Raw genomic sequence first — 26,467 nt, 5'->3', positions numbered from 1 at the left:
AAGTCGAAATTGAATTATGATATGATTTGGATTTGATATGAATTTTTGAAGTTTCAAATGATATTTGAAACTCATATTAATGATTTTGGATTATGTTATTGATTGGAATGAGTATGTTATTGATGTAGATAAAGTGTTATATCAATAACTTCAGGCTACATCAGTTGAAAACGAAGAATTGGGGTATGTTGCGACCGGATAACATACGACAGGTATCTGCATTATATGATATATGTCGGATTGATTGGAATGAGAATACATGTCTATATGCCTTATTTGTTGATTGATGTGGCATACATGACATTGAGATTGAGATATCGATGTATAAAATAAATGTTTTGTTAACACACATCGTTTGATGCCTACATCGATACATGACATGTACGTTGAGCTATGAGCCTTGGATACCCTGATATGATTTGATTGGATTCTGGGGTCTGTGAACATAATTGCTATGTTGGTATTATATGACCCGTAAAGCATAGACAATTGTGGCCCCGATGATTGGATATGAGATTTGGGATTTGATGGCGCTTTGTCGACGCTATCATACGAGTATCCCTTACTGAGGGCGGTGTGACAGCTCGAGCATTGATTTGATAGCGATTCGATTGATTCTGACATGTGCTCAGTGGATGGGCATTTGACCCGATACCTCCACGACATACATGCATTGCATACCATATATCATTGTTTAGATATCTATGGTATATATGATTGGTTGTTCTATACGGAGCTTTGCTCACCCCCAAGGGGGGCTGTTGTTGTCTTTGTGTGTGGACAATGGCAGGTAGTCCAGGATATCGGGAGACCGGAGAGGGTACTTCTGGAGGGAGCCACAGCTTGGGCTGAGGTTTTATGTTTATGTCTTGTTTCCAGTATATATGTATATGTATCTATATATCGGGGCATGTCCCGAGGATATGAGTTGTTTGTATATGGTTGGTTTTGATTACGTGTGGGCATATTTATGACGTGAGATTAAATACTATTTTTAATATTCAAATAAAATGATTTGGGCTCATTGTAAAGAAAATTTTAAACCCGTTTTCCGCTGTAATTAGTTAACTCTAATCAAAGTGCATTGTAATAACGATTAGGAGCTAAGGGCCCCACACTAGATGGTATCAGAGCATAGCTGGGAATGCTCGATTAAGTTTTGTGTACACTTGAATAGGCACAAATGAATTGTGCGCTTGTGTTTGATTTATTTGTATTACTTGCACCTACTTGATTTAATTTGCATAAGTATTTGATGAGATTGATGGTATGAGATTATGGTATTATGAAATTGATATTGATTTGTGATATTCATCTTTTGATTTGTAGATGGATCCCACAAATGAAACTGCGAATAGCAGTACTGAGAGAATAGTTGGGCAATTTGAAGGATTGTCCATGGATGTAGTGATGGCTCGATTCCAGGATTTGAAACCACCGAGGTTCTTTGGCACTGAGAGTGCTGAAAGAGCAGATGCTTGGTTAAAGGATATCGAGCACTTGTTTAATATTGTTGAGTATTCCAAGGCTCGGAGACTGAAACTTGCTCTCTATCAGCTGAAAGACCGAGCTAAATCTTGGTGGGAAGCCGCTGAGATTGGATTGAAAGAGGCCGGGATTGAAGTCACATGGGATGTCTTCAAGGCCCAGTTTTTGGAGCAGTATTTCCCTCCTTCCTATTATACTGCTCATGAGAATGAATTTAATAATCTGCAGCAGGGAACGATGACTGTTGCGGAGTATGCTTAAAAATTTTCTACTCTGTTGAAGTATGCACCTCACGTAGCTGGGAATGCGAGGGCAAAATATGACAGGTTTGTAAATGGATTACATCATGTTTTATATACTTATGTGGTTTCTGGATTTCCTACCAGCTACGCAGAGGCAGTTGAACGAGCTAAGGCAGCCGAGGCTGGACTTAGGCGAGGAGGTCCACAGTATACTCCTCTACCTCCAGTGTCAGCTCAGCAGCCTATTTTGCGGCCGAGAGGTAAGAAGTTTAAGAAGACTGGTTCTGTTTTTTCGTCTTCTTCGAGTTCGAGTGGATCACAGAGAGGGAGTCATGTGATTGCTCCTTACTGTAGCCATTGTGGGGGTAAACATATTATCGAGCAGTGTCGAGATATGTTTGGTACTTGTTATCAGTGGGGGCAGGAAGACCATTTATCTCGTGTATGTCCGAACAGGGGTACGACTTCTTCCCAACCCCAGCCAGGATTTAGAGGTGGCCCCAGTATGATGAGACCTACTGTTCCTGTTCCATATTTTCAGCAGTCGAGTGTCCCACTATATCGAGGACCGGGTGGTCAGAGTGCCCAAGTTCCTCCTCAAGTGAGAGTGTATGCCATGACTGAGGATCAGGCGAGAGAAGCTCCTGGAGGCGTGATTGCAGGTATTTGCACGCTTTGCGATTATCCTGCACGTGTTTTATTTGATACAGGAGCATCTCATTCATTCATATCTCATGCATTTGTTGCATCTCAGGATATTGAGTGTACCCCGTTGTATGATACTTTGTCGATAGCCACGCCAGCAGAGAAGATTATTTTGTCTGAGAAAGTTGTGCATAATTGTGTATTGATATATGAGGATAATGTGGTATTTCTGAATTTGATTGTCCTCCCAATGCACGATTTTGATTGTATTGTTGGCATGGATATCTTGATGGCAAATCGAGCTACTGTTGATTGTTGTCATGGAGTGGTTCGATTTCGACCAATTGATGGACTCAAGTGGAATTTTTATGGCAAGGGTTCCCAAGCCAAAATTCCATTGGTATCTTCCTTGGAAATGTCTCGACTTTTGACTAGCGGAGATGAGGGTTATCTTATTTACGTTATTGATATTTCGAAGAAGGAGTCTTCTTTATTTAAGATTCTTGTTGCGAAAGAATTCCCGGATGTATTTCCCGATGAGATTTCTGATTTTCCTCCTCATCGAGAAGTTGAGTTTAGTATTGATCTGGTGCCGGGGACTGCGCCTATTTCTAAAGCTCCTTATCGCATGGCACCTCTGGAATTGAAAGAATTGAAAGAACAATTGCAGGATCTTCTCGATATGGGATATACTCGACCGAGTGTATCTCCTTGGAGAGCTCCAGTTTTATTTGTTCGGAAGAAAGATGGTACTATGCGAATGTGTATCGATTATAGGCAACTGAATCGGGCTACTATGAAAAACAAGTACACACTTCCTCGTATTGATGACTTATTTGATCAGCTTCAGGGTACTTCTGTATACTCGAAAATTGATCTTCGTTCTGGGTATCATCAAGTACGAGTTCAAGACGAAGATGTGCCCAAAACTGCTTTTCGTACCAGGTATGGCCACTATGAGTTCCTTGTTATGCCTTTCGGTCTCACGAATGCTCCTGCTGTATTTATGGATTTAATGAATCGTGTCTTTCGAGATTATCTTGATCGATTCGTTATTGTATTTATTGATGATATTCTTGTGTATTCGAAATCGAAAAAGGAGCATGCTGAACATCTGAGACTGGTACTTCAAATTCTTCGTACTAGTCATTTGTATGCCAAATTGTCCAAATGTGAATTCTGGATGGACAAAGTGGTATTTTTGGGCCATGTCATGGCATATCTGTTGATCCTGCGAAGGTCGAAGCTGTATTGAATTGGCCGAGACCTACGAATGTTCCTGAGATCCGTAGCTTCATGGGTTTAGCTGGATATTATCGTCGTTTTATTGAAGGATTTTCGAAAATAGCTAAACCTATTACTCAACTGACACATAAGAATCAGCGATTCATTTGGTCAGATGAATGTGAAGCTAGTTTTCTTGAATTGAAGACGAGATTGACCACAGCACATGTGCTTACTATTCCCTCAGGTACCGAAGAATTTGTGGTGTGTACAGATGTGTCTGGTAAAGGTTTGGGCTGTGTTCTGATGCAACATGGCAAAGTGGTTGCTAATGCCTCTCGTCAATTGAAATCTCATGAAACACGTTATCCTGTTCATGATCTTGAATTGACCGCCATTGTGTTTGTTCTGAAAATTTGGCGCCATTACTTGTATGGAGAAAAGTTTGTTATATATTCGGATCATAAAAGTCTGAAATATCTCTTTTCTCAATCTGATTTGAATATGAGGCAACGCAGGTGGATGGATATCCTGAAGGATTTTGATTGTGAGATTCAATATCACCCTGGACCGGTGAATGTCACTGCGGATGCCCTTAGTCGGAAAGTTTATGATTCTGTTCTAGCATCTGTTTGTGTCGCCAAAGTACAAGAGGATATATGTACTTCTGGCTGGACTTTTCACTCGAATTGAAATTCTGTCACTGTCTCAGCATTGCAAATTGAGCCGAACTTGATATCGAAAATACGAAAAGCCCAACGAAGCGATGCTCAGATCCAAAAGTCGAAAGAACTTGTATCTGCTGGACATCAGTCTGGATTTCAAATTTCTTCTGATGGTTCTTTACGACTTAATGGTCGGCTGGTAGTTTCTGATGATTCTGATTTGAAATATGCCCTTCTTCGAGAAGCACATTGTAGCAAATACAGTATTCACCCTGGAGGTCGAAAGATGTATTTGACATTGAGACCTCAATTCCGGTGGAAACGTATGAAGAAAGACATTGCTGAGTTTATTTCTAAATGTCTTGTCTGTCAGCAAGTGAAAGCCGAGAGAATGAAACCTGGAGGATTGCTCCATAGTCTCGAAATCCCGAAATGGAATTGGGAACATATTGCTATGGATTTTGTGACTCATTTACCTCGTTGGCCCAAGGGCTGTGATGCTATTTGGGTCATTATTGATCGGCTTTCGAAATCTGCGCATTTCATTCCGTATGAACGGACTTATCCTTATAAAATAATGGCCCGTTTATACATCGAGAATATTGTGAGACTGCACGGTGTGCCAGTCTCAATTGTATCTGATCGTGATCCCAGATTTGCTTCTAAATTCTGGGGTAGTTTTCAGGAAGCGATGGGTACGCGTTTGGCTATAAGTACTGCTTATCATCCCCAAACTGATGGCCAGACTGAGCGTACAATTCAAACGTTAGAGGATATGTTGCGTGCGATTGTGATGGATTTTAGAATGGGATGGCAAGATGCCTTACCATTGGTTGAATTTTCTTATAATAATAGCTTTCAGACGAGTATCGGTATGGCACCGTTTGAAGCTCTATATGGGAGACGATGTAGATAATCGTTATTCTGGGATGAGATTGGAGAGAGACAATTGACTGGACCTGAAATGATACAGGAAATGAACGATAATGTTCAGTTAATTCGGCAGCGGATGTAAGCTGCTCAGGATCGTCAAACGAGTTATGCGAATAAACGAAGACGACCCTTGGAATTCCAGAAAGGTGACAAAGTGTTTTTGAAAATATCTCCCTTTAGAGGCACTGTTCGATTCGGCATGCGAGGGAAATTATCTTCTCGATATGTTGGTCCATACGAGATTCTGGATCGAGTTGGCGATCTTGCTTATCGATTGGCATTGCCACCAGCTCTATCTACTATTCATGATGTGTTTCATGTTTCTATGTTGAGGAAATATGAACCAGATCCATCGCATGTGCTTGCACCTGATGAGGTTGAACTTGATCCTTCTCTTTCCTATGTTGAACAACCTGTTCGCATTATGGATCGAAAGAAAAAGATATTGCGAAATAAATCGATTCCGTTGGTTCGAGTACAATGGATACGACATGGTGTGGAAGAGTCGACGTGGGAATTGAAAAGCAAAATGCTAGATTCGTATCCGCATTTATTTGATACTAGTTCATCTGTTCCATTGTATTCGATGTATTCTGATCCGTTTACTGATTTTAGTTTTGATATGTACTATAACTGGTAACATATATATGTTTGCCAATGTTATGTATATAGAGATGTTTAAGATTTCGAGGACGAAATCTTTTAAGAGGGGGAGAAATGTAAGGACCGTGTATCGTATTATCATAAATCCCATGTTGATTATCGATAATTATGAAATTGTCATGTGATTATGTATATGATGTATATCATGACAATGAAATTGAGAAAATGAATATTGAATATGAATTGACGTTGTAAGAGCTCGAGTGGAGAGGCCGGACGCCAATATAGTACAAAAAATTAATATGTGTATAGAAGATGTGGCGCCCGGGCGGTAGAAAATGACCGCCCGAGCGCCAAGGTATGTAAACTTAGTGTTCGGGCAGAACTTGCGGCGCCCGAGCGGTAATGTTTTACGCCCGAGCGCGACATAAATCACACTCGGGGACAGAATGTCTCGCGCTCGGGCGCGAGAATTCTACCGCCCGAGCGCGTGATCGGTGGGGATAAGAATAACTTCTTTCCTTCTTTTCCTTCATCATTTCTTTTCAGAAAACTTTGAGGGGAAGTTGGAATTCGATTTTCTTCGTCCAAATCGACTTCGAAACGCTGTCTAAACGCGAAACAAATTATATATTTGTGATTGTCGCATCGAGGGCTTCTGACTGAGGTAATTTTCTTCTAGTTCCAGCAGCTCTAAATATCAAAGTGCTGGAATAGCCTGTATTTGAAGTTGAAATTCATGTATGTAGTAGAATAACCAACAAGAAACTCATATTCGAATTTGGAATTGAATTATGATATGATTTGGATTTGATATGAATTTTTGAAGTTTCAAATGATATTTGAAACTCATATTAATGATTTTGAATTATGTTATTGATTGGAATGAGTATGTTATTTATGTAGATAAAGTGTTATATCAATATCTTCAGGCTACATCAGTTGGAAACGAAGAATTGAGGTATATTGCGACCGGGTAACATACGACAGGTATCTGCATTATATGATATATGTCGGATTGATTTGATTGATTGGAATGAGAATACATGTCTATATGCCTTATTTGTTGATTGATGTGGCATACATGACATTGAGATATCGATGTATAAAATAAATGTTTTGTTAACACACATCGTTTGATGCCTACATCGATACATGACATGCACGTTGAGCTATGAGCCTTGGATACCCTGATATGATTTGATTGGATTCTAGGGTCTGTGAACATAATTGCTATGTTGGTATTATATGACCCGTAAAGCATAGACAATTGTGGCCCCGATGATTGGATATGAGATTTGGGATTTGATGGCGCTTTGTCGACGCTATCATACGAGTATCCCTTATTGAGGGCGGTGTGCCAGCTCGAGCATTGATTTGATAGCGATTCGATTGATTCTGACATGTGCTCAGTGGATGGGCATTTGACCCGATACCTCCACGACATACATGCATTGCATACCATATATCATTGTTTAGATATCTGTGGTATATATGATTGGTTGTTCCATACGGAGCTTTTCTCACCCCAATGGGGGTTGTTGTTGTCTTTGTGTGTGGACAATGGCATGTAGTCCAGGATATTAGGAGACCGGAGAGGGTACTTCTGGAGGGAGCCACAGGTTGGGCTGAGGTTTTATGTTTATATCTTTTTTTCTAGTATATATGTATATGTATCTATATACCGGGGCATGTCCCGAGGATATGAGTTGTTTGTATATAATTGATTTTGATTATGTGTGGGCATATTTATGACATGAGATTAAATACTATTTTTAATATTCAAATAAAATGATTTGGGCTCATTGTAAAGAAAATTTTAAACCCGTTTTTCGCTGTAATTAGTTAACCCTAATCAAAGTGCATTGTAATAACGATTAGGAGCTAAGGGCCCCACAATTCGTGTATCAACTGGTTTGTTTAAATTGTGACGCGAATCATTGTTATGTTTAGTGAAACATTTCCTCTTCCAAAGATGTTAATACATCATAAAAATTCAACATTTCTACATGATATTTCATACTTTACCATACCCCAAGTTTTTCCGAGTGTCTCGGGATTGTATGTTTAGTGTCATAGTCCGTCAATTGCTTACATGACAAGTCCTACAATATGATACCGTTTGGTTCGCTATATTAGTTATCTATATTTATATTCGTATTTTTATCCAATCTAATATCATGTTTTGTGCACTGTGTTATTTTTTCATCAATCAATCATTTATCTTACATTAATCATTTATCTCATATCAATCAATTCATTGAATTGAAATTACAATATTACTCTTAATAAATAATATTATAAATATTTTCAAAAAGACAAAATGGTAATATCACATTATCTCAAATTCAATCAAATTAATAATTCAAATCAAACATTATATTAACTATCATTTTTTTACATTTTATTATTAAAAAATATTACTACTATGAGTCAAACGGTACATGTGTACCTCGTACACAATATCACATGTAAGTGTTTGCCAGATGCATTAGATATATATAATAATACATGTCATAAATATAACAAAATATTGAAACATCGAAACTTCGATATTTTGGCAAGTTGGGCTGAGATAGTTTACCAAACCCACAGTTTTGCATGAATGGATCCGCGCTGCGTTTGGCAATCACATGCATGCATGTGTATTTATGTCGACGCCACATCCCTGCTACCTATTTCATATTCCGATGCAGCAGACGCACCTAGAAAACGGTATTTGTTTTTTATTTGTTTTCAAATGGGGAAAATTTAAAGTTGTCGAGTATATTTAAATAAAATATTGACTTCGAGTTATCAAATTTTTATGATAATACAATTGTATCTTTTTATTTTATAGTTTTAATCAATATATATATATATATACACACACATACATATTGAAAGTAAGTTTTTAATCAATATATTATGTAACATACAATATAAGAATAATAAAAATGATATTTAAAACTCAAAGACAATCGATCTCAAATCAAACTAGTTTGGCATGCACATGATCTCACTCCTATTTCCAAACTCAGTCCCGTCGTTTGGACAAGGTAACCATCTGATCTTGCTAAAAAATATGAATCTTATGTATGTGAAAAAATGTTTGTTATAATAATCTACGAACAAAATTTGAAAATGAAGGGATCCGTTTAAAAAAGTATAAGATAAGAATGAGATGGGTTGAAAATATAATATATTTTAAAACTCTTCTATATTCTGAATTTTTTTCTTTTTGAATTGAATTCAGATATTATCTCCAATAAAAAAAATTACACGTCTTCGCTACATGGTCAAATTCAGGTGGACCTCAGATGGTTATTGAAACGTAAGCCACAAAAGTCGCAGGTTTCCGTACTGCTGCTCTCGATTTCTAGAGATTAAAACTCACGCGAATCAAAGAAGGGACAAACTTGTTTTTATGAGTTTTAATATTTTCTCGTGCCGTTTATTTGCAGTCCATTTAAAGTTGATTGTTTTTTTTTTAATTTTTGGGGGCGAATTTTAGTTTTTTGGTTGACATATATACAGAGATGGAGCCAGAAATATGGCTCTGTCCAGGCTAAAATTTTAAATTTTAGAATCTTTTAATATTTTAAATTGATTTACCCGAACTAATATCATATTATTTCAAAATTATACATAATTTACACATAAATTTTTTTAAAAAAATTGGGCCGCCCGGGTACAAGAGCATGTAGCTCCGCCCCTGCGTATATAACGTGATATCAACATTTCAGAAAAAAAAATTATTTTTTAAATTAAAAAACTAATATTGAAATCTAATAATATAATATATCAAAATTGTGCAACGAGACAAATTTAATGATAGAATCCCAAAATTACAAATTTATTTATTGTACTAAGCGTTGAAAAATATTTTTAAAAATATGTTATAAATCAAAATATTAATCAAATAAAGTTTTATTAGATGAGAAATATAAAATATTGATTGATTAATTATTACTATTTTGTAATACTTGATTGAAATTCTACGGAAAAAAAATCAATATATCACATATATAAATATATTAATTTATCATATTTATATTATTTATTTTTCATTATTTTATTAATGAGCTAAACAGTGACTAGAAGATTCAATTTTAAAGTCAAAAAATAATTAATAAAACTTATATTTATGTGGAGGATTAGACGCCAAACACTGTAACAAGCGCGTGCAGTGACAAAAGAAGCGAAAAATTTATTATATTTTTTTCGGTGGAAGATTGTGCATGGGAAAATCCCAAGGAATATATATAATCTAACCAAAGAAGAGGGAGATTTATTTTATTATATTCAGAGGAAGATTGTAGAATGTGGGGTTATATATACACATATATATATATATACAGATTTATTTTATTCTGTTCAGTGGAAGGTAATGTAGGCTTCTTTCAGGTTTGTACCATTTTTAGGATTAATAGTTTTATTTATTTCAAATAATGATAATATCATAATTAATAAAAATTAATAAAAAATTATACTACAATTTGAATTGATCATATGTTATAATTTGATTATAATTAATGAGAATCATATCATGATTATAAAAATTAGTTAGAGACTAAATTTTAATTTTGAAATAATGAATTGAAAAAAAAATAAACGAAACAAAACAAAATAGATGTGACACAAAATATTTTGGCTCTATTATGACCAAACTTAATAGAAAGCAAGAGATAATCTACTTCACGATATTGCACAAGCGTGAGCGAGGTTTTTTGCATAATATATCTATTTTTTTTTTCCAAATTATTGTACCAAAAAAATGAGATTGAATGTATTTCTAGATCTTGTTTTTTATTTTAGTACCAAACGATATATATATATATATATATATATAATTATACATACATAGCGCGCATCACTGTTCGCCTTCAAAGATCACGATAGAGGTAAATATGAGCAGCCCAACTGAAATAAACAGGTATGTACATTTTTTTCCGATCACTAATTTTATTTTTTATTTCAAGTTTGAAGTCTTGTTCGTTTGTGAGTTGCCAGGAGAGCAGGAAATAGTATTTTCTTGAATACGTAATGGAAGAAAAAAATTACGAATTTATAAATATACTGAAACTCAAATGAAGAGTCGATTTTTTTCTTCTTCTTTTTTTCCCACTTAATTTGATGGGTTTTGTTTTGGATACCTGCAGGGTAGATTTCTTGTATAAGAAAAGAAAAATGCAGGCTGAACCAGTGGGAGTGCCTCGGCCAAAACATGTGCGATGGAGTCAAGTTCTTGAATATATTGATCCTTCTTCTGATCCCATCGTGGATCCCAAGAAAATGGGCGGCGAATATATTAGATACAGCAACTTAGACTCTACCATGTTGACATGTAATGAGGATAAAACCGATCCCGGACATTCGAAAACTCGAGCATCTAACGAACCTGGTTCTGCGTTTTCTGGGAGCATAGAATACAGATCAGTAACAAAACCGACTTCCAGTGAATCAGTGACGTTATCCGACCACGAGGCGGAGCTCCTAGGATTCGGAAGCCTTTCGGAACTCGGGTACCCGGATTATGCGGATTATAAGGAACTTGAGTATCTGCTTCTCTCGAGTGGGATAGATCCCAGTGATTATATTCTTTCCTCTGGTGATCGAGGTAAATCTAATGTTTGTATGTTGATATTTTCAAATTGAAATACATAAAGTATTGAAGCATTTGTTGGTCTCTGGGTGCAGATGGTGGCAAGAAATTAACAATCGATGAGGAGTTTGAAGAGTGTTTTTCTATGCTTATGCTGTAGTTCAGACATAATAGGGGTGAAATTTCTAGTTTCCTTCTCATATAATTTGCACAAGGTTATGTCATTCATCGTTTTCTTTTCTTTCTCCCAAAAACTGGACTCGGAAATGTGGAAAATTCTATCTTACACGGAAGTGTTACTCCCAATGGGGGATAATGTCAGGTTCGTCACGTCCAATGGTTGTAACTGCGTCTGAAATATTTAGTAACAAAATGAAATTTAGCTTATATTAATTTCTCAAAATCTCGTCTTAAATTAAAAGATTATTAAATTTGGAAGATATCTCCAAATTTATCAGACAAAGGAAACAAATGACAAAAAAATTTGCACAATATTGTACTAGGGAACAATATTGATGATTGGAATGTTTGTTTGCATATAATTTTACATGCCTTCTCTTCTGGATCCATACGGATAAACATATTTGGCTCGTTGGCTTTATCCGAGGACAATATCCTCAAGTAACAAGAACTCCACGTTCTTGCATGAGCTATTGATTTAAGTTGCAGAGCAGTGGAGAAACGCGGCGATCAGATTATTATTTACCTGAAATTACAATTTTGGTCATGTATATTTGGAAAAAAAAATGTAATTTTGTTCAATATTGCTCTCATTTGTAAATCATTTGATGAGAGTATATGAAACGTATTAAATTTTTTTGCTTAGTTGAAATTTGAAACATGTAATGTATATTTTATTCTCTCGAGATGAGTTATGTATGAGAACATCATTGTCAAATAGATAATATTTAGTGGGTTTTCTTACTTTTGGAGGGAAAAAAATCCAAAACAAAAAATAAAATAAAAGTTATTGGATAAATATCAAATTTTGACGAGTTACATTACCAAAATCTAAAATAAAACAATTATATGACTAAAATTGCATTTTCTCGCTGTTTTTTTTTAGTTATCTATGTTGTCAAATTTCAATCTTTAATCCACACTAAAAAATAGTTTTGAAGATTGTTTTTCAAAAAAATCATTTTTGGCACTCCTATTGGATACTTTTAAGCAATGGCTTTCGAAAAATGCTGATATATAATCGTTTCCATCGCTTTAATATTTACGAGTAGTTTGTAACCACTCCGATTAAAAGTAGTTAGCAATAATTTCAGTAAAACCGATGTTATAAATTACTTTTATTTCTCTAATTTTTAGGAGTTATTTGCAAACCACTCTTATTGAATACTTTTAGCAAATAGATAAACGTATATCCGCTCCTACATGTCAGAAAATTTTATAGGACGTGACACAACCATTTCCTCCATGGTTTATCATCAGAATTATCCTAATTAATTTTGAAATTAATTTAGCTAATCATAAAAATCACCCCTAAAACTTCTTTACTTGAATATAATCTATAAATTTTTTATATAAAATTTTATTTTGCTTCAAATTTTCTTCTACAAAAAACAACAGTGTAACATGCAACAAGTGCAGAGAGTTTTAAGCATATACTATGAGAGGAGAATCATGATCCATCCCCAAAAATTAATGGGTTAGATCTGTGTTGGGTTAAGAGTTCGAAACATAAATATAGTTGTAAAGCCTTTTGAGAATCTTTCTTCTGATCTCTATATCTTAAATGGTGAAAAAAGTAATGAGATGAGTTATCCCTTGAGAAATACTCTCGTGTCATGTTACTGACATTGTGTCGTTTGATCTGATTGGATAGGTGAGTCATGAAAGATAGACGTTATATTTTAATAAATAAGAGTGTCTCTGATGGTGACACACTAGCTGCAAATTAAAGATAAGACTGATTTCGAAGGATTGAGACATCACTAGCAGCGAGACACGGCCCCAAAACCACTCTCGGATTCATGGCTTAACAGGACACAACCCATTGACACTCACATTGGTGCAGCCTCTCATGTCTACATATTGTTTAGCATGTGACTCTCCAAAAAAAAAAAAAAAAAATTGACCTAGAAATTATTTTTATAAGAAATTCAATGAATATTAAATTAATTATCAAGTAGCCATTATTGCATTAAGACATTATTCATACAGTCCTTACTACAAATTGTAGAGGAAGTTGATAAATCCCCAATGTTTGCACAAGTACTTAGAAATAAAATGAATTATATGAAATCTGTTAAATGATTTTGTTTAAGGTATTTCAATTAATAATACTTTATTTTTTCTTTTTATTCTTTATTTCCATATAAACACTAGATATATACATGTTTTTCTTTGTATATTAAAATTTTTGATTGATTTCCTAATGTGTACTTTTGGGTCTTAACTATTTAAATGATTTAAAAATAATAAATATTTTATCATATATATGCTCAAATAATACTAAATGTACCTTTCAAGTTTAAATCTCTTTAATATATTTTATATTTTATCTTGAGCTTTACATGAAGTATATAAAACTTTGATTAAATCAAATTAATCATCAACTATTAACTAAAGTCATCTATATTAATATTTGATTTATCGGTTCCCTCATTATCTCGATTATTAATTTGGGAAATATAGTTTTTTATCTCGCTTAAAAATTAATTAATCTTAAATAAATAAATAAATAATAATAATAATAATAATAATTTGATGGCAATGAAATAATTAGTCATTGTCTCCAAAAACTTCTAAAGGACCAAAATCAAAGATGTAAAATTGATTGCAAAAAGAGCTTTTTTTTTTTTTACATGTTTTAGTTAGTATAGTAAGTCGTTGATAGAAATCATCACACATAATCATGAGATTAATCAATAATCATACAAAAAAAATATCTTAAACCGGCTGGACTAGTTTTAGTCATATATCGGGCTGGGCTGGGCTGAGCTGTTTTATGAGTGGATACCGGGGCCTAAACCCATGGACAGCCTATCCATCAAAATAAGCATAAGATAAATGGGTTAAAAATGTTGTAGAACCAATAATTTAGTAAATAATAACATTTTGCATAAACTAAATAAAACAAGAGATATCTTATTTCAAACAAACATATGCTTAATTTATATTAATCTGTATTTATTGGTATAATTATCATATTTTGTTTAAAATTTGTTTTTTTTTTTTTTGAAATCGTTTAAAATTTGTTATACCATACATAAAAGAAATTTTTTTGACTTATTGTTGCTACACTAATTTCTTAATACCATGTAAATGTGGCGGAAATTAGTGATGCAATTTGGTTGCGTGAATGCTCAAAATCGTTTAGCCTTAAGGCCGCTCCCTGTAAAAAGAATGGAGTAGGTCTCTTGTGAAACGGTCTCACGAATTTTTATCTGTGAGACGGGTTAATACTACCGATATTCACAATAAAAAATAATATTATTAGCATAAAAAGTAATTTTTTTTCATTAATGACCCAAATAAGAGATATGTCTCATAAAATACGACATGTTAGTCGTCTCACACAAATTTTTACCAAAAAGAATTATATCATCACGACTATTTGGAAAATATTGATCGACGTCCTTAAATGTCCATGAGACAATGTGGACTTCTTATTCACGATTCTCGCGATTTTAGCGCGATCTCACTTGCATCCCTCTTTATGAAATGTTTCGTTTTAGAAATTATGTTTGTCACGATCTTCGAATAGATAGGCGTGTGATTTAAAATATTACTCTGGATGTCTTGAACACGTGCAAAACCGCAACAATAGAAACAGCAAGTCGAGGCAAGGAATTTCCTTTCTCCGCAAGACGAAATTGCCCGTATAAAGTGCTATACGTTGCGGACAATCGTCCCCAAGATACAACGATTTCAAATCAAAACTTTGCAGCACTACAAGTCTTGATAGCAGCGAACAAATTATATGCAGTAGCTTTCAAGTGTTTCGAAATGATTCATGCAGCAATATGGTAAGAAGCAGTGCAGTGCAAAAATGACCAGCAACTTTCGAAATGGGCTGATTGGATTTATTTATAAACAATCACCGATTGCGTAGAAAAGACACGTCTTTCCAGACCGGATGCAAAGAAGAGTCACAACTCTAGTGAAAGAACACATTGGTTGATGCAATGCCAACATAGCCAAGGGACGCGCATGTTTTTAGAAACAGCGCGTCGCGCGCAGCCACGCGACAACACGCGCGGCCGCGCGCAAGGTACTGTCTTTTGCGCGCTGCGCGGACAGTAAGGCGGACGCGCATGTTTTCAGAAACAGCGCAGCGCGCGGACAGTAAGGCGCGCGCGTCCTGTTCTGACCGATGGCCGAGTTACAACAACAGGTGCGCGTGCGCACGTACCTCTGTTCAAGCGCATCAATTTGCGGCTCCAGTGATTGAAAAATTTATTCTCCAAAAAGATTATCCCTTGTCGAAGACCGCATCGGGCCGGGCCGAGCGCGCGTGTGTGTTTCACCAAGACATAGCACATTAGCGTCTTCCCCTTTAAAAAATTTATGGTACCCCTTGGGGCCCTAACCCCTAACTCAAACTTAGAGTTTATAAGGAAGACTCAACTTGTCTCTTTTTCTGATGTGGGACAAGTCACACTCTCTTTTATTTTCAACACTCTTCCTTTATTCATTTATCCAACAAGGCGTAAATAATGCTTGTATATTTTCTTCTCGATGGCTTCTTGCACAGTAGGATTGATTTTATATGGTCCAATAACTTGAATTTTTTTATAATAAAATAAGAACCAAAAAATCAAATATGATAGAAATGGTTACAAAAATGTCTCAAAGGAGCGGATGGTTCACTCCTTTGTAATATATTTGAGTTTAACTTGAATTTTTTTTTTTAAATGAAGAATCAATAATCGAATATCATAAAAATTATAAAAAAGAAAAATAAAATATAATCAAAATACCAAAATGTCTCCTTGATGAGTTAAAATAAAATCCGATCAACATGGTCCAAAATCCATGCCTCCCACGTCTCTTTTACACTCCGAATGGGTTCGTTCACCACGCGTATGTACGTATACCCAACACGTGTGGGCCAACCTCTCCCACAGTTTACACGTATTACCCGGAGGGTTTTGACTTTTACAAAAAAGGATTTGGTCAGAGAGGTTGTTGACTTTTTTGCTTCTTTCTCCCCCACATCACTAGCCGAGTTAGACAGCCATTCATTAATTGCAGCCACTTTGTCCTTTTATTGGGTCACACTGAATTTAATTTTTATCGGACTCTTGTTAAAAAGTCAACCCCCGATATTTTTTTTACATATAAATTCTTATGCAACAGACAAATTAAGTCTTCCCTGTGTTGGAAGCAATTGGAATGGTAGGTTTTAATTATTGACCCCTCGCCTCCTACACGCACTCCACATTTCTAATTTTTAAATTATGTTTTTATATACTTAGGCTGTGATTATCCGTGCAATAAAAATAAATTTTTTTACATACATTCAAATTTAATTATATAATTCGTCAAATTTTGGTTTTCATCTATTAATTTTGATTGATTTTTGTTATGGTCATTTTTACATAAATCTCTAAACACATAATATTGCATATTTGACACATATATTCTTTTACGCTGCCCATGTGACCAGAATAAAGGTAATATAACAATTACAAGTTTTGGTCATATACGTCATGTAGATAATATCGTTTCTAAAGAAATAATATTTGAGGATTTAGTGGTTTCAAGCGAAAAATAACCAAAACAAAAAATAATCGAAGTTATTAGGAAAAAAACTCAGAAAACTTACAATTGTATAATCCGCAATTATACATTTGTTTGCTATGATAAAAACAATATATATAATAATAAAGTTATTTTTATGAATGATAAAAATTTGATCTAAAAAATAATTGGGTGAGAAAATATGAAAGTGACATGAAAATGTATTAAGAAAAAAGAGATAAACAATCTAAGCATGTTTTGAATACATAAACAAATACATTTCCTAAATTTGGAACTTTCTTATTTAATCATGGCAGTATCGAGTTTGTTAATAGTTGCTTCACTTAAAAATCAAGCTCAACTGCCCTAAAATTATTCCTTGAGTTAAGAGAGTTATTCCAAAAAATTAAGAGAGAAATAATAGATAAAAAAAATCACCATAATTACCTATTTAGCAGCTGTCTCTTTGATCAAGATCTACGGTTTAGGTGAGCTTGGTCCACCTAAAAATAATAATTATTCAACTCAAAAAAAGAATGAATTAAATAAATAAATAAAATATTTGGTCCACCTTAATATAATCCCACCTTGTCAAAATATTATGACAGGACAAAGAAACAGCTGAGGGAAAACACCAAAAAATACAACCAATACAAAGATGGATACTGCAATTTCAATTGTGATTGATCATCTACAATGTCTCTCCATCTGCAATAAATTTTTTTAACCAAAAAAAATCTATCCTTCACTCATGGTTTTCTTTAAATATTGTCTATAACATTAACCACAACTATAAGAAAATTAAAAAATCATTACCTAAATTAGTCTATATAGGCATTCATTCCTGACTTTGATTGATGATATTTGATTTTAGTATGATAAACAAGTTTTGCAGCACTTTTTCCTTTTTGTTGGAGTTCTGATACGACATTAGAAATTTTTTCCACTATCTAGTATCATGTCAGCAATATCTAGCATCATATCATAACTATAGTGAAAAAAAAGATTAAGTGCAAAAACAATTAATTTATTATGTTACGATGACCAAACCCCTATTTTAGCCAACTTAACGGATGATATTTTAACGGGAAAATAAGTTTTTAAATCCATTGGTTTATCCAATTTTTATTTTGGTTCATTAAGTGTTAAAAGTTTGGTTTGATATACTAACTTTTAATTTTGCTTTAATTATTGACGTCAAATTAAATTAGTCAGTGATTTCATATGCCGGCGTCAAATTTTTTTTTATGTCATGTCAGGATTTTCCGGTAATCTGCTACCTCATGAAATAGGACCGAAAGGAAAAAAAAATCTAAGTTAGTCCATCACAAAACTTTGAAAATTTAGTATATCAAAACTCAAAACAGAAAAATTAGTAGACCACAACTTTATTTTCTTTGTTTTAATTTTCCCCTCAATTATAAATACACACACACGAATATAGAGATAAAAGCAAAATTGTAGGTCCAGCGTTTGTCGCTTTACTAAAAACTATAGCAGGTGGTAATGATACAACTCAAATATTTTAAATCGTAAAATAGTACAAAAAAACATGTTTCGATTGCTCTAACAAGTATGGATTATTATTATACCCAACAAAAACTCTTCAATCAAGTATTAAATTATGCACCAAACTACAGAAAAACTTGAGGATATTGTGGTGCGTTGACACTTGACAAAGAGGGAATTTTCAAAAGTCAACCTAGTAAAATACACTCCCAAAATCTTTTTAAAATATAGGGTCCATAAATTAAAATGAATAGACACAACACCTTATCTCCAAATTTATTCAGTATAATTAGCAACCACATACCAACTAAAGCTTATGCTATAACTTTCAAGTCACAAATTAACATTAAACCTTGCTACCTCTTCATCTGCTCCACTTTAACCTAAAGTTTTATCCTTGCAACTCTATGCTATATTACATGCAAGAATAACCTCAAAATATTGTCATAGAATAACACAAAAAGAAAAGCCATAATGGATGAACTGATAAAACTGACTCAAGGTCCTGCAGATGAGCTAGTCGAAGAACTTCTCGACAACGAATCTCCGTTTTTTTTTGCCTCAGCTTCATCATGATCACGGCGTGTTGGGATCGAATCACAGCCCTTCGGTATTGGAGTCCTGTCTCCTTGGGTCGATGGGGTATTCGGGTCCAACTATCGAAGATATCGAGAGTTCTTTATCATACACGAACCATGGAATCCACGGTTTTCAGCACCAAGATTATAAATTGTCGGAGGAATGCAGGTTTGGATACAAGACGTATTTTTTTCTTTTAATCTTGGAACATAAGGGATAGTTATATTGTGATGTTGTTCTGTTTGTCTGTTTGTTTTTTTGGGCAGAATTTCAATGTTGGAAAGAGATTATATGAACAAGGCCAATCATGACAACCACAAGTATACTTTGCGAATCAAGAACTGTGGTAATGTAATGGCAGATGATGGGTATAAATGGAGGAAATATGGCCAGAAATCCATCAAAAATAGTCCAAATCCCAGGTGAAAACTTGATTTCCATGCCACTTATTTTTTGAAAAAATTTGAACTTATATATTATATGAAATTTACTTCTTTTTGGGAGCTTATAATAAATGATGCTATATATGGCATGAACTGAGTAACGACAAAGTGCTTACATATTTATCATGCAAGCTACAGTTGATTCTTTTTATATAATTCTTATATAGATTAAGTTTTTCTATCATGATTTTCCTATGTCGAAAAACATTAACCAACACTCACGCCTATATATTGAGCTCTCGTTGTACATAATTCATATTCGTCCATGTTTTACGAAAAATCGCTGCAATTTGACGGCAATAGAAATATTTTGTAATCCCTTTTAATAAACCACTTTAAACATTCAATATAAACCAATGTAGTATTATTATATTAATCGTCATACAATTGAGAATAGTTAATTTTCTTTATATATTGACCGTTCTTTGAAATATATAGCGCGGTATCATATATGCAGCTTCTCTAATAAAGTGTTTAGTAAAATAGAATTATTATCTTAATTTAGATTAATTTAAATTTATAATTTCTCAGAAGTTTAAATTTATAATTTCTCAGAAGCTACTACCGGTGCACGAACCCGAGATGTAGTGTCAAAAAACAAGTGGAGCGGTCCATCGACGAGCCGGATACCCATATTATCACATATGAAGGCCTCCATCTCCACTTTCCTTACCCATTTTCCTTAATCAACAGTCATCTGGATCAGCCCGACCCGCCCACTAAAAAACACAAAGGGCGCATGCCAGAAGCCCAATATAAAGCCCATAACGCAGATCGAATAGCCCAAGATACGGGAACTGAAAATGGGCTTAACAACATCTATCCAAGCCCAATGGACAAGGAATTTGAGGACCAATTGAAGAGCCCACAAGGCCTGCTTGAAGATATGGTGCCGTTGATGATCAGAAAGCCATTTATTAGTAAATCCAACGGTTCCACTGCTAGCTCTTCATCTTGTGCTTCTTCACCAGCTTCGTCCAATTCTTTTCCTTGGTCTCCAAATTACTCATTTCTAGGCTCCATTTGAAATAATGTAGTATTATTCGATTTTTACGTTAGGATATATATACGTACAAAATAATATCTATATATGTTCGTGGCAGTCCATGTAATGTAGTAAAGTCGAGGCTAGTAGTCCGATGTTTACGAGATTATGCACCATAAAGGCTGCGTTTGGTACGTGTGATAGGATAAGTAAATGATTAATAAATAGAGTGACTAAAAATTGAGATATAAGGATTAATAGTGTGTTGGGATTAATAACATGGTGTTTGGTACAAATTTAAAATGCTGGATTAATTTGGTAACTTTTATTGTCATGACCAATATACCCCTACTAACTGAGATAATTATGCTTCTTGTTTGGTACACTTTTTGGAGATGGATAAGTTAAGTATTTTTCACGTTGAAATCTGATGTACCAATTTGACCCACGACATTTGCTTCGTCAAACCAAATTCTCACCTTTACGTCCGCTGTTGGTGGAACACTCTCTTCCCCATATCTGATTTCATCACCGTGGGTTCGCAGAAACTTATGGACTGAGAAGGTGACTTTCTTGCAGACGAAATGGTAAACTTTTAAATTTCATTTTTATTCCCCCAATTACAGTTGTCATTTTATTGCCGATTATTTTTTCTTCTTTAACGGATTCTTTGTCGTGCATCGTTTTCAATTATCAGTTCTCAGAGATTCCAATCATTTTGTGTTATGAAATGTTTATTTAAAAATTATCTATCTAACTACGAAAAAATTAGACTTACCAATAACAATTACGTGCAGATTGGTAAAGACAAGAGATGAAATTAATTTCTTCCCACTGGCATAAAAGAAGACAGAAATCGTTGTTTAAAAAAAATTGTGGAACTTCACAAATAACACAACCTCACTTGCATAGCATAGCACAAGCTTTCATACCCTCGCAATTACAAAGAAATGAGACGAAACTTCAGCAGACGGAAGCTTACAAGAAAGCTGCAGACGACAGAAAATTACTTCCTCGAACAGTATCGACACCTTCAGCACCACGAGACGCAGCCAGTGAAGAGAGATGAGAAGAGGTTGATTTTTTATGTTGGTGGGATAAAGGGTAAATTGGGAGGTGAAGCTTAAATATGGAACACTGTTCATGTTATGTCAGGATTGGGTATACCACCAAATAGTTGGGATTACTTTCTCTTCTTTTCGTGGCCATACAGTGTCCGTATCACGGGCTGGAAGATATCAGTTCTCAACTAAAAATCCAGGCAAACAACGGATAAACAATTGTTTCTTCCTTAGTCCTCCGATAGTCACTCCTACCAAACGTGGCCAAAATATGTTGTAGTTGTAAGTTATTAGGCGTAAAGGCTTCGATTTGTCTTTTGACACTGTATTTTGCTATTTATATTTTTTTTAATATCAAAACATGTGATTTCGTATTATTTTTGACAATTTTTATTTTTTACTTCGTGTTATTTGTTCGGTATTCGGTGATCAATGTGCGCCTCTAAGAATATGAATTTAGTGGCAATTTTTGAAGTAAACTATAAGATTATAATTTTAATTTTTTTTACCATTAAATGATTCAAATAGATTTTTTTTAAAATGAAAATATCAAACTCTATTTAAAAAAAAAAAAAAAGGAAGAAGAAAGCATACATATAATTCGGAATTGGATTATGAAGCTGGGCGATCATTCTGTCCTGGTGCAAAGGGATAAGGTGACTGGCGAAAAAGGATAAAAAAGATAAAGAGTCCACCCTTTGGTAAGCGAACATCTGTCATTACGCTTGAGCGGCTACCTGTTCATTTGGACAAACGAGTTTCCCCATCCGCCGACGAGCGGACACGAATCCGTCTGAGTGGGCTTCGATGATACGTATCTCTTTCACCCCTTTGTGTTCAGCAACGACCCATAAATGTTGGGGCTCCAATTTAGTCAATAGAATCGCCTTCAGTTCAAATATACTCCCAGAGTCGTCCATTTCTTCGGGAGTCCCATTCTTGATTCCTAGAAAAGGGAGAATTTCTGTGGTTGCTATGTCTGCTTCGGGCAAAGGAACTGTTCTTGTTACTGGTGCCGGTGGTAGAACTGGTAAATAAATTCTTTCTTGAACACTATCTAGCGTTTTGTTTTGGATGGTAACGGCCGATGAGTGTCTTTTGTATTTATGCGATTTGATTCTTGAGCTGAGGTCTTTGCATTTTACTTCATGGTCTGTGTGATATGGAAAAAGTAGAAACTTGGGTGAGATCAGTATCATGCTCCATCAAAGTTTGTCATTTTTTTTCTTTTCCCATCTATTGTAATGTAATGAAGGACATCAAATTTAGCAAGAAAATGCAGTAACCTTTTCCAGTTTTTTGGATCTATCGCTTTGGCGAGGTGAGAATGGATATGAAATACTTGTTAGAGCAGTCCATCATACATCTTGTTAGAGCAGTCCATTATACATAGTCGTAAAGTCCGGAACTTGATAGCTATATTCTCGTATGTCATTGACAAAACCTTGTGTGGATCCTTAGCCTTTGGAGTCATTGTTTGATCATAATCTCTTAGCTAGTTTCTCTCTCTGTTGTCCTTTATGGCACCCCCAAGCACCAGGTCGGACGCTATACATAATTTATTCAGCAAGAAATTGATGTGTATTCGTCGTTACTGCACGTCTAAATTGCTAAAAGAATTTGTGATACATTTTTATAAACCTCGTTAAATCCTCTTCACAGACCAACATCGAACATAAGTATTACACTCGGCCTTTTTCCTTGTTAATGCTTCAACTTCGGGTTGCCCATGGTCTAGACTCTAGAATAATGACAAGTCCATGTTAATGCTTTAGCTCTCGGTTTCTAATCATTTGTCCTTGTTTTAATGCTTTGACTACTAAATTGTTTCTGTTTACGAGTAGACCCGACCACGGTTCTCTTACAACTGTAAACCGGAACCAGAAACCACTAGGAACCGAAACCAAAACCAGTAGGAACCAGAGCCAAAATCATACTTGAGTGATCCGGTTCCAGATCCGGTTCCACCTTTTATTGGAAATGGAACAGCCAGTTCCAGAATCGTAATCATCGATTTTGGAACCGTGGTCTGGTCTAGTTACGAGCACTCGAGTTATTGATCTCTGTATAGGTTAATATTGTTTCTACTTTCTATGGTATGAAACTCTATAATAGCACGAGTCGAAGACCTTTTCTGACATTCTCTTTTCATTAGGCCAAATTGTTTACAAGAAACTGAAAGAGAGAAGAGATCAATACATTGCTAGAGGTTTGGTAAGAACTCCAGATAGCAAGGAAAAAATTGGTGGAGGCGATGATGTTTATATTGGGGATATAAGAGACATGGAAAGCATTGTTCCTGCACTACAAGGTATTGATGCTCTTATCATACTCACAAGTGCAGTTCCAAAGATGAAACCAGGGTTTGACCCAGCTACAGGTGGAAGGCCTGAATTTTGTTTTGAAGATGGAGCATTCCCGGAACAGGTTTCAACTATGGCCTGTGGTTCAGCCCTGTGTTTGAGGTTTCTTTATGTGTAACCTTTCTGACCTTTATTTTTCCGATTTCAGGTTGACTGGTTTGGGCAAAAGAACCAAATAGATGCCGGTAAGAACTAGTAGTCTAATACTGAATTTTCATATTATTTAGCTTCTTCCTGTGTTGATTCTAAAAATATTTGTTACATACATTGTACAGCCAAAGCTGCCGGGGTAAAGCAAATTGTGTTGGTGGGATCTATGGGAGGAACTGATCCAAACCACCCATTAAATAGTTTGGGAAATGGAAACATCTTGGTTTGAACATGTTCATCTCATTTTTGTTTTTCCTTCACCTCGCTTTTTGACGAAGAAACATCACTTGAAGACACAAGTATTTTTCCTTCTCATTAATATACTGATAGGAAACTAAATACTGTTTTGATCACAGGTTTGGAAAAGAAAGGCCGAGCAATACTTGGCTGACTCAGGTGTCCCATGTACCATAATTAGGTATGTCCAAATTTTGTGCTTCTACGACTCGAAAGATACTGCATGTAGAACTTTTAGCAATTTATTTGTTATAGATGCGTGATTATATCTTTGCTTTTTTTTGTCGGTGCCATCTCGTGTTGGCTAGGGCTGGTGGCTTGCAGGATAAAGATGGTGGTTTACGAGAGTTAATTGTTGGAAAGGATGACGAACTTCTTCAGACAGAAACAAGAACGATTGCTCGAGCTGACGTTGCAGAAGTCTGCATTCAGGTATCTACAACAAACTGTTTTCGCCATTATTTCTTTCGAGATGCACCATAACCTAGTCTTGGCAAGTAACGTACAAACTTGTGGACAGGCGCTAAACATCGAGGAGGCTAAATTCAAGGCTTTCGACCTTGCATCGAAGCCTGAAGGTTCCGGCACACCAACCACAGACTTCAAGAGTCTTTTTTCCCAGATCACTACGCGTTTCTGATTTATAAGAGCCGAATTCGAGGCAATCGGTGCTAGTGTTTCGTATATTTCCTAAAAATTTGAGACACGCTGAGATGTAGTAGTGTATTATTGACTTTCTTTTGGTGTGGCCGGACTGTTTCTTGGTGATCAGGCTGGTATCCTTCTATGCTTTAAAAGCCACTATAGCCAAGAACTCGAATATATTTCATTTTTTTAATTTTGTGTACGGCAAATGAAAAATACAGCACTTAGTTGTTGGAATGATTCTTTATCAATTTTTTTTGTTAAAAAATGAAGTGTTCGTTTCACAATTTCATTAAGGTGATGAAAGAGAGAAATAACATCGTTTTCCAAAAAATGTTGGTTTTGAAATGTTGTGTTAAATCGAAGCTCCTTTAAAAATTAAAAAATTTCAAAGTTATTGACCAAAATGCCCCCACATGTTCAACACTTGTATTATTAAACATCTAATTGTTTCCTTATATTACTCATTATATCTACTAATTAATTATTATAGAATTTTTTGCTAACTACTTAATTTTATTATTTGTATAATTGAAATTGTAATAATATTATTATATCATGAAAAACGTCGATTTAAATTCTATATTTCTTTGTAAGTGGCATCCATTTAACTCGAATTTTTAAAGTTAATAATAAATTAGATATTATAGTTATATATTTAAATCAAATTAAGTTATATTTAACTACAAATCTGAGTTAAATCGTGTTTTTAACTCGAATAGAGCTATTTGCACACGTGTACTATTAATTGGCACGATTTAACCAATTTGAGTTGAACCACGTTTTAACTAAAAAATGCGACACCTAAAATCTACCGAATTAATTTTTGCATTTTTTTTTTTTGAGTTTTAAATATGTTTGCATCTAAATCAAGCTGAGTTAAAGAAGAAGTTGGGCTAAGCTTAAAAATATATAATAAGATCTAAAAATGTTCGAAAAAGAATGGTAAAAGTGCTTATATATAACTAGTTTTTCAAAAATGGGTCACCCTAATTTAATGTTTAAATCTTTTTTAATATTTTGAAATGCCAAAATATGCGATTTCATAGTTTAATGACACATAACCCACAATATGTCCGAAATCATTATTTTCATAATATCATATCTTTTTTAAATTATTTTTGAATTAAATAACCTTATAATATAAAATATATAACATTTTTAAACTTCATTATCCCATATGTATTAACAATTTATTTTTAATAAAAACTCAAAAGCCTACAAACCAGTTTATGACACAAAATTTTATTAACTATTTGAAATAAGTTAAGTCACACACGTTCTCATCCGTTAAACAAAGATATTAAATGTAACTTTTATTGTAATTTATTCATTCTAATTTAATTATTTCTTGACCTTTAGGGATTGTTGAACTTGTAATTTAACTTCCACAAGATTACGTGATTTATGTTCA

At 34.6% G+C, this 26,467-nt stretch overlaps 2 protein-coding genes and 1 long non-coding RNA gene across 3 annotated transcripts; all 3 read left to right on the top strand.

Moving 5' to 3' along the window:
* The first annotated feature begins 11,160 nt into the window (after window positions 1-11,160).
* Window positions 11,161-11,777, top strand: LOC142544732 (uncharacterized). Its single transcript, XR_012820094.1, has 2 exons — window positions 11,161-11,399; window positions 11,480-11,777. It is a non-coding gene; the product is annotated as an uncharacterized LOC142544732 (long non-coding RNA).
* A 7,128-nt stretch (window positions 11,778-18,905) lies between these two features.
* LOC142544731 (putative WRKY transcription factor 49) lies at window positions 18,906-20,802 on the top strand. The gene is given in 4 exon segments (XM_075651768.1): window positions 18,906-19,129; window positions 19,131-19,337; window positions 19,436-19,591; window positions 20,168-20,802. Coding segments are annotated over 4 exon segments (900 nt in total). The 5' UTR covers window positions 18,906-19,064; the 3' UTR covers window positions 20,640-20,802.
* A 1,482-nt stretch (window positions 20,803-22,284) lies between these two features.
* LOC142546381 (uncharacterized protein At5g02240-like) lies at window positions 22,285-25,293 on the top strand. Its single transcript, XM_075654065.1, has 7 exons — window positions 22,285-22,688; window positions 23,814-24,085; window positions 24,170-24,206; window positions 24,297-24,394; window positions 24,528-24,589; window positions 24,717-24,840; window positions 24,929-25,293. Exons 1-7 carry the CDS (start codon window positions 22,466-22,468, stop codon window positions 25,046-25,048), a joined length of 936 nt encoding a protein of 311 aa, XP_075510180.1. The 5' UTR covers window positions 22,285-22,465; the 3' UTR covers window positions 25,049-25,293.
* The last annotated feature ends 1,174 nt before the right edge of the window (window positions 25,294-26,467 follow it).

This window comes from Primulina tabacum, chromosome 5 (genome assembly GCF_025594145.1).
Source record: "Primulina tabacum isolate GXHZ01 chromosome 5, ASM2559414v2, whole genome shotgun sequence".
NCBI classification, from domain to species: Eukaryota; Viridiplantae; Streptophyta; class Magnoliopsida; order Lamiales; family Gesneriaceae; genus Primulina; species Primulina tabacum.
Note: the sequence above shows the minus strand (reverse complement) of the source record. Positions and strands in the feature narration are given on the sequence as shown.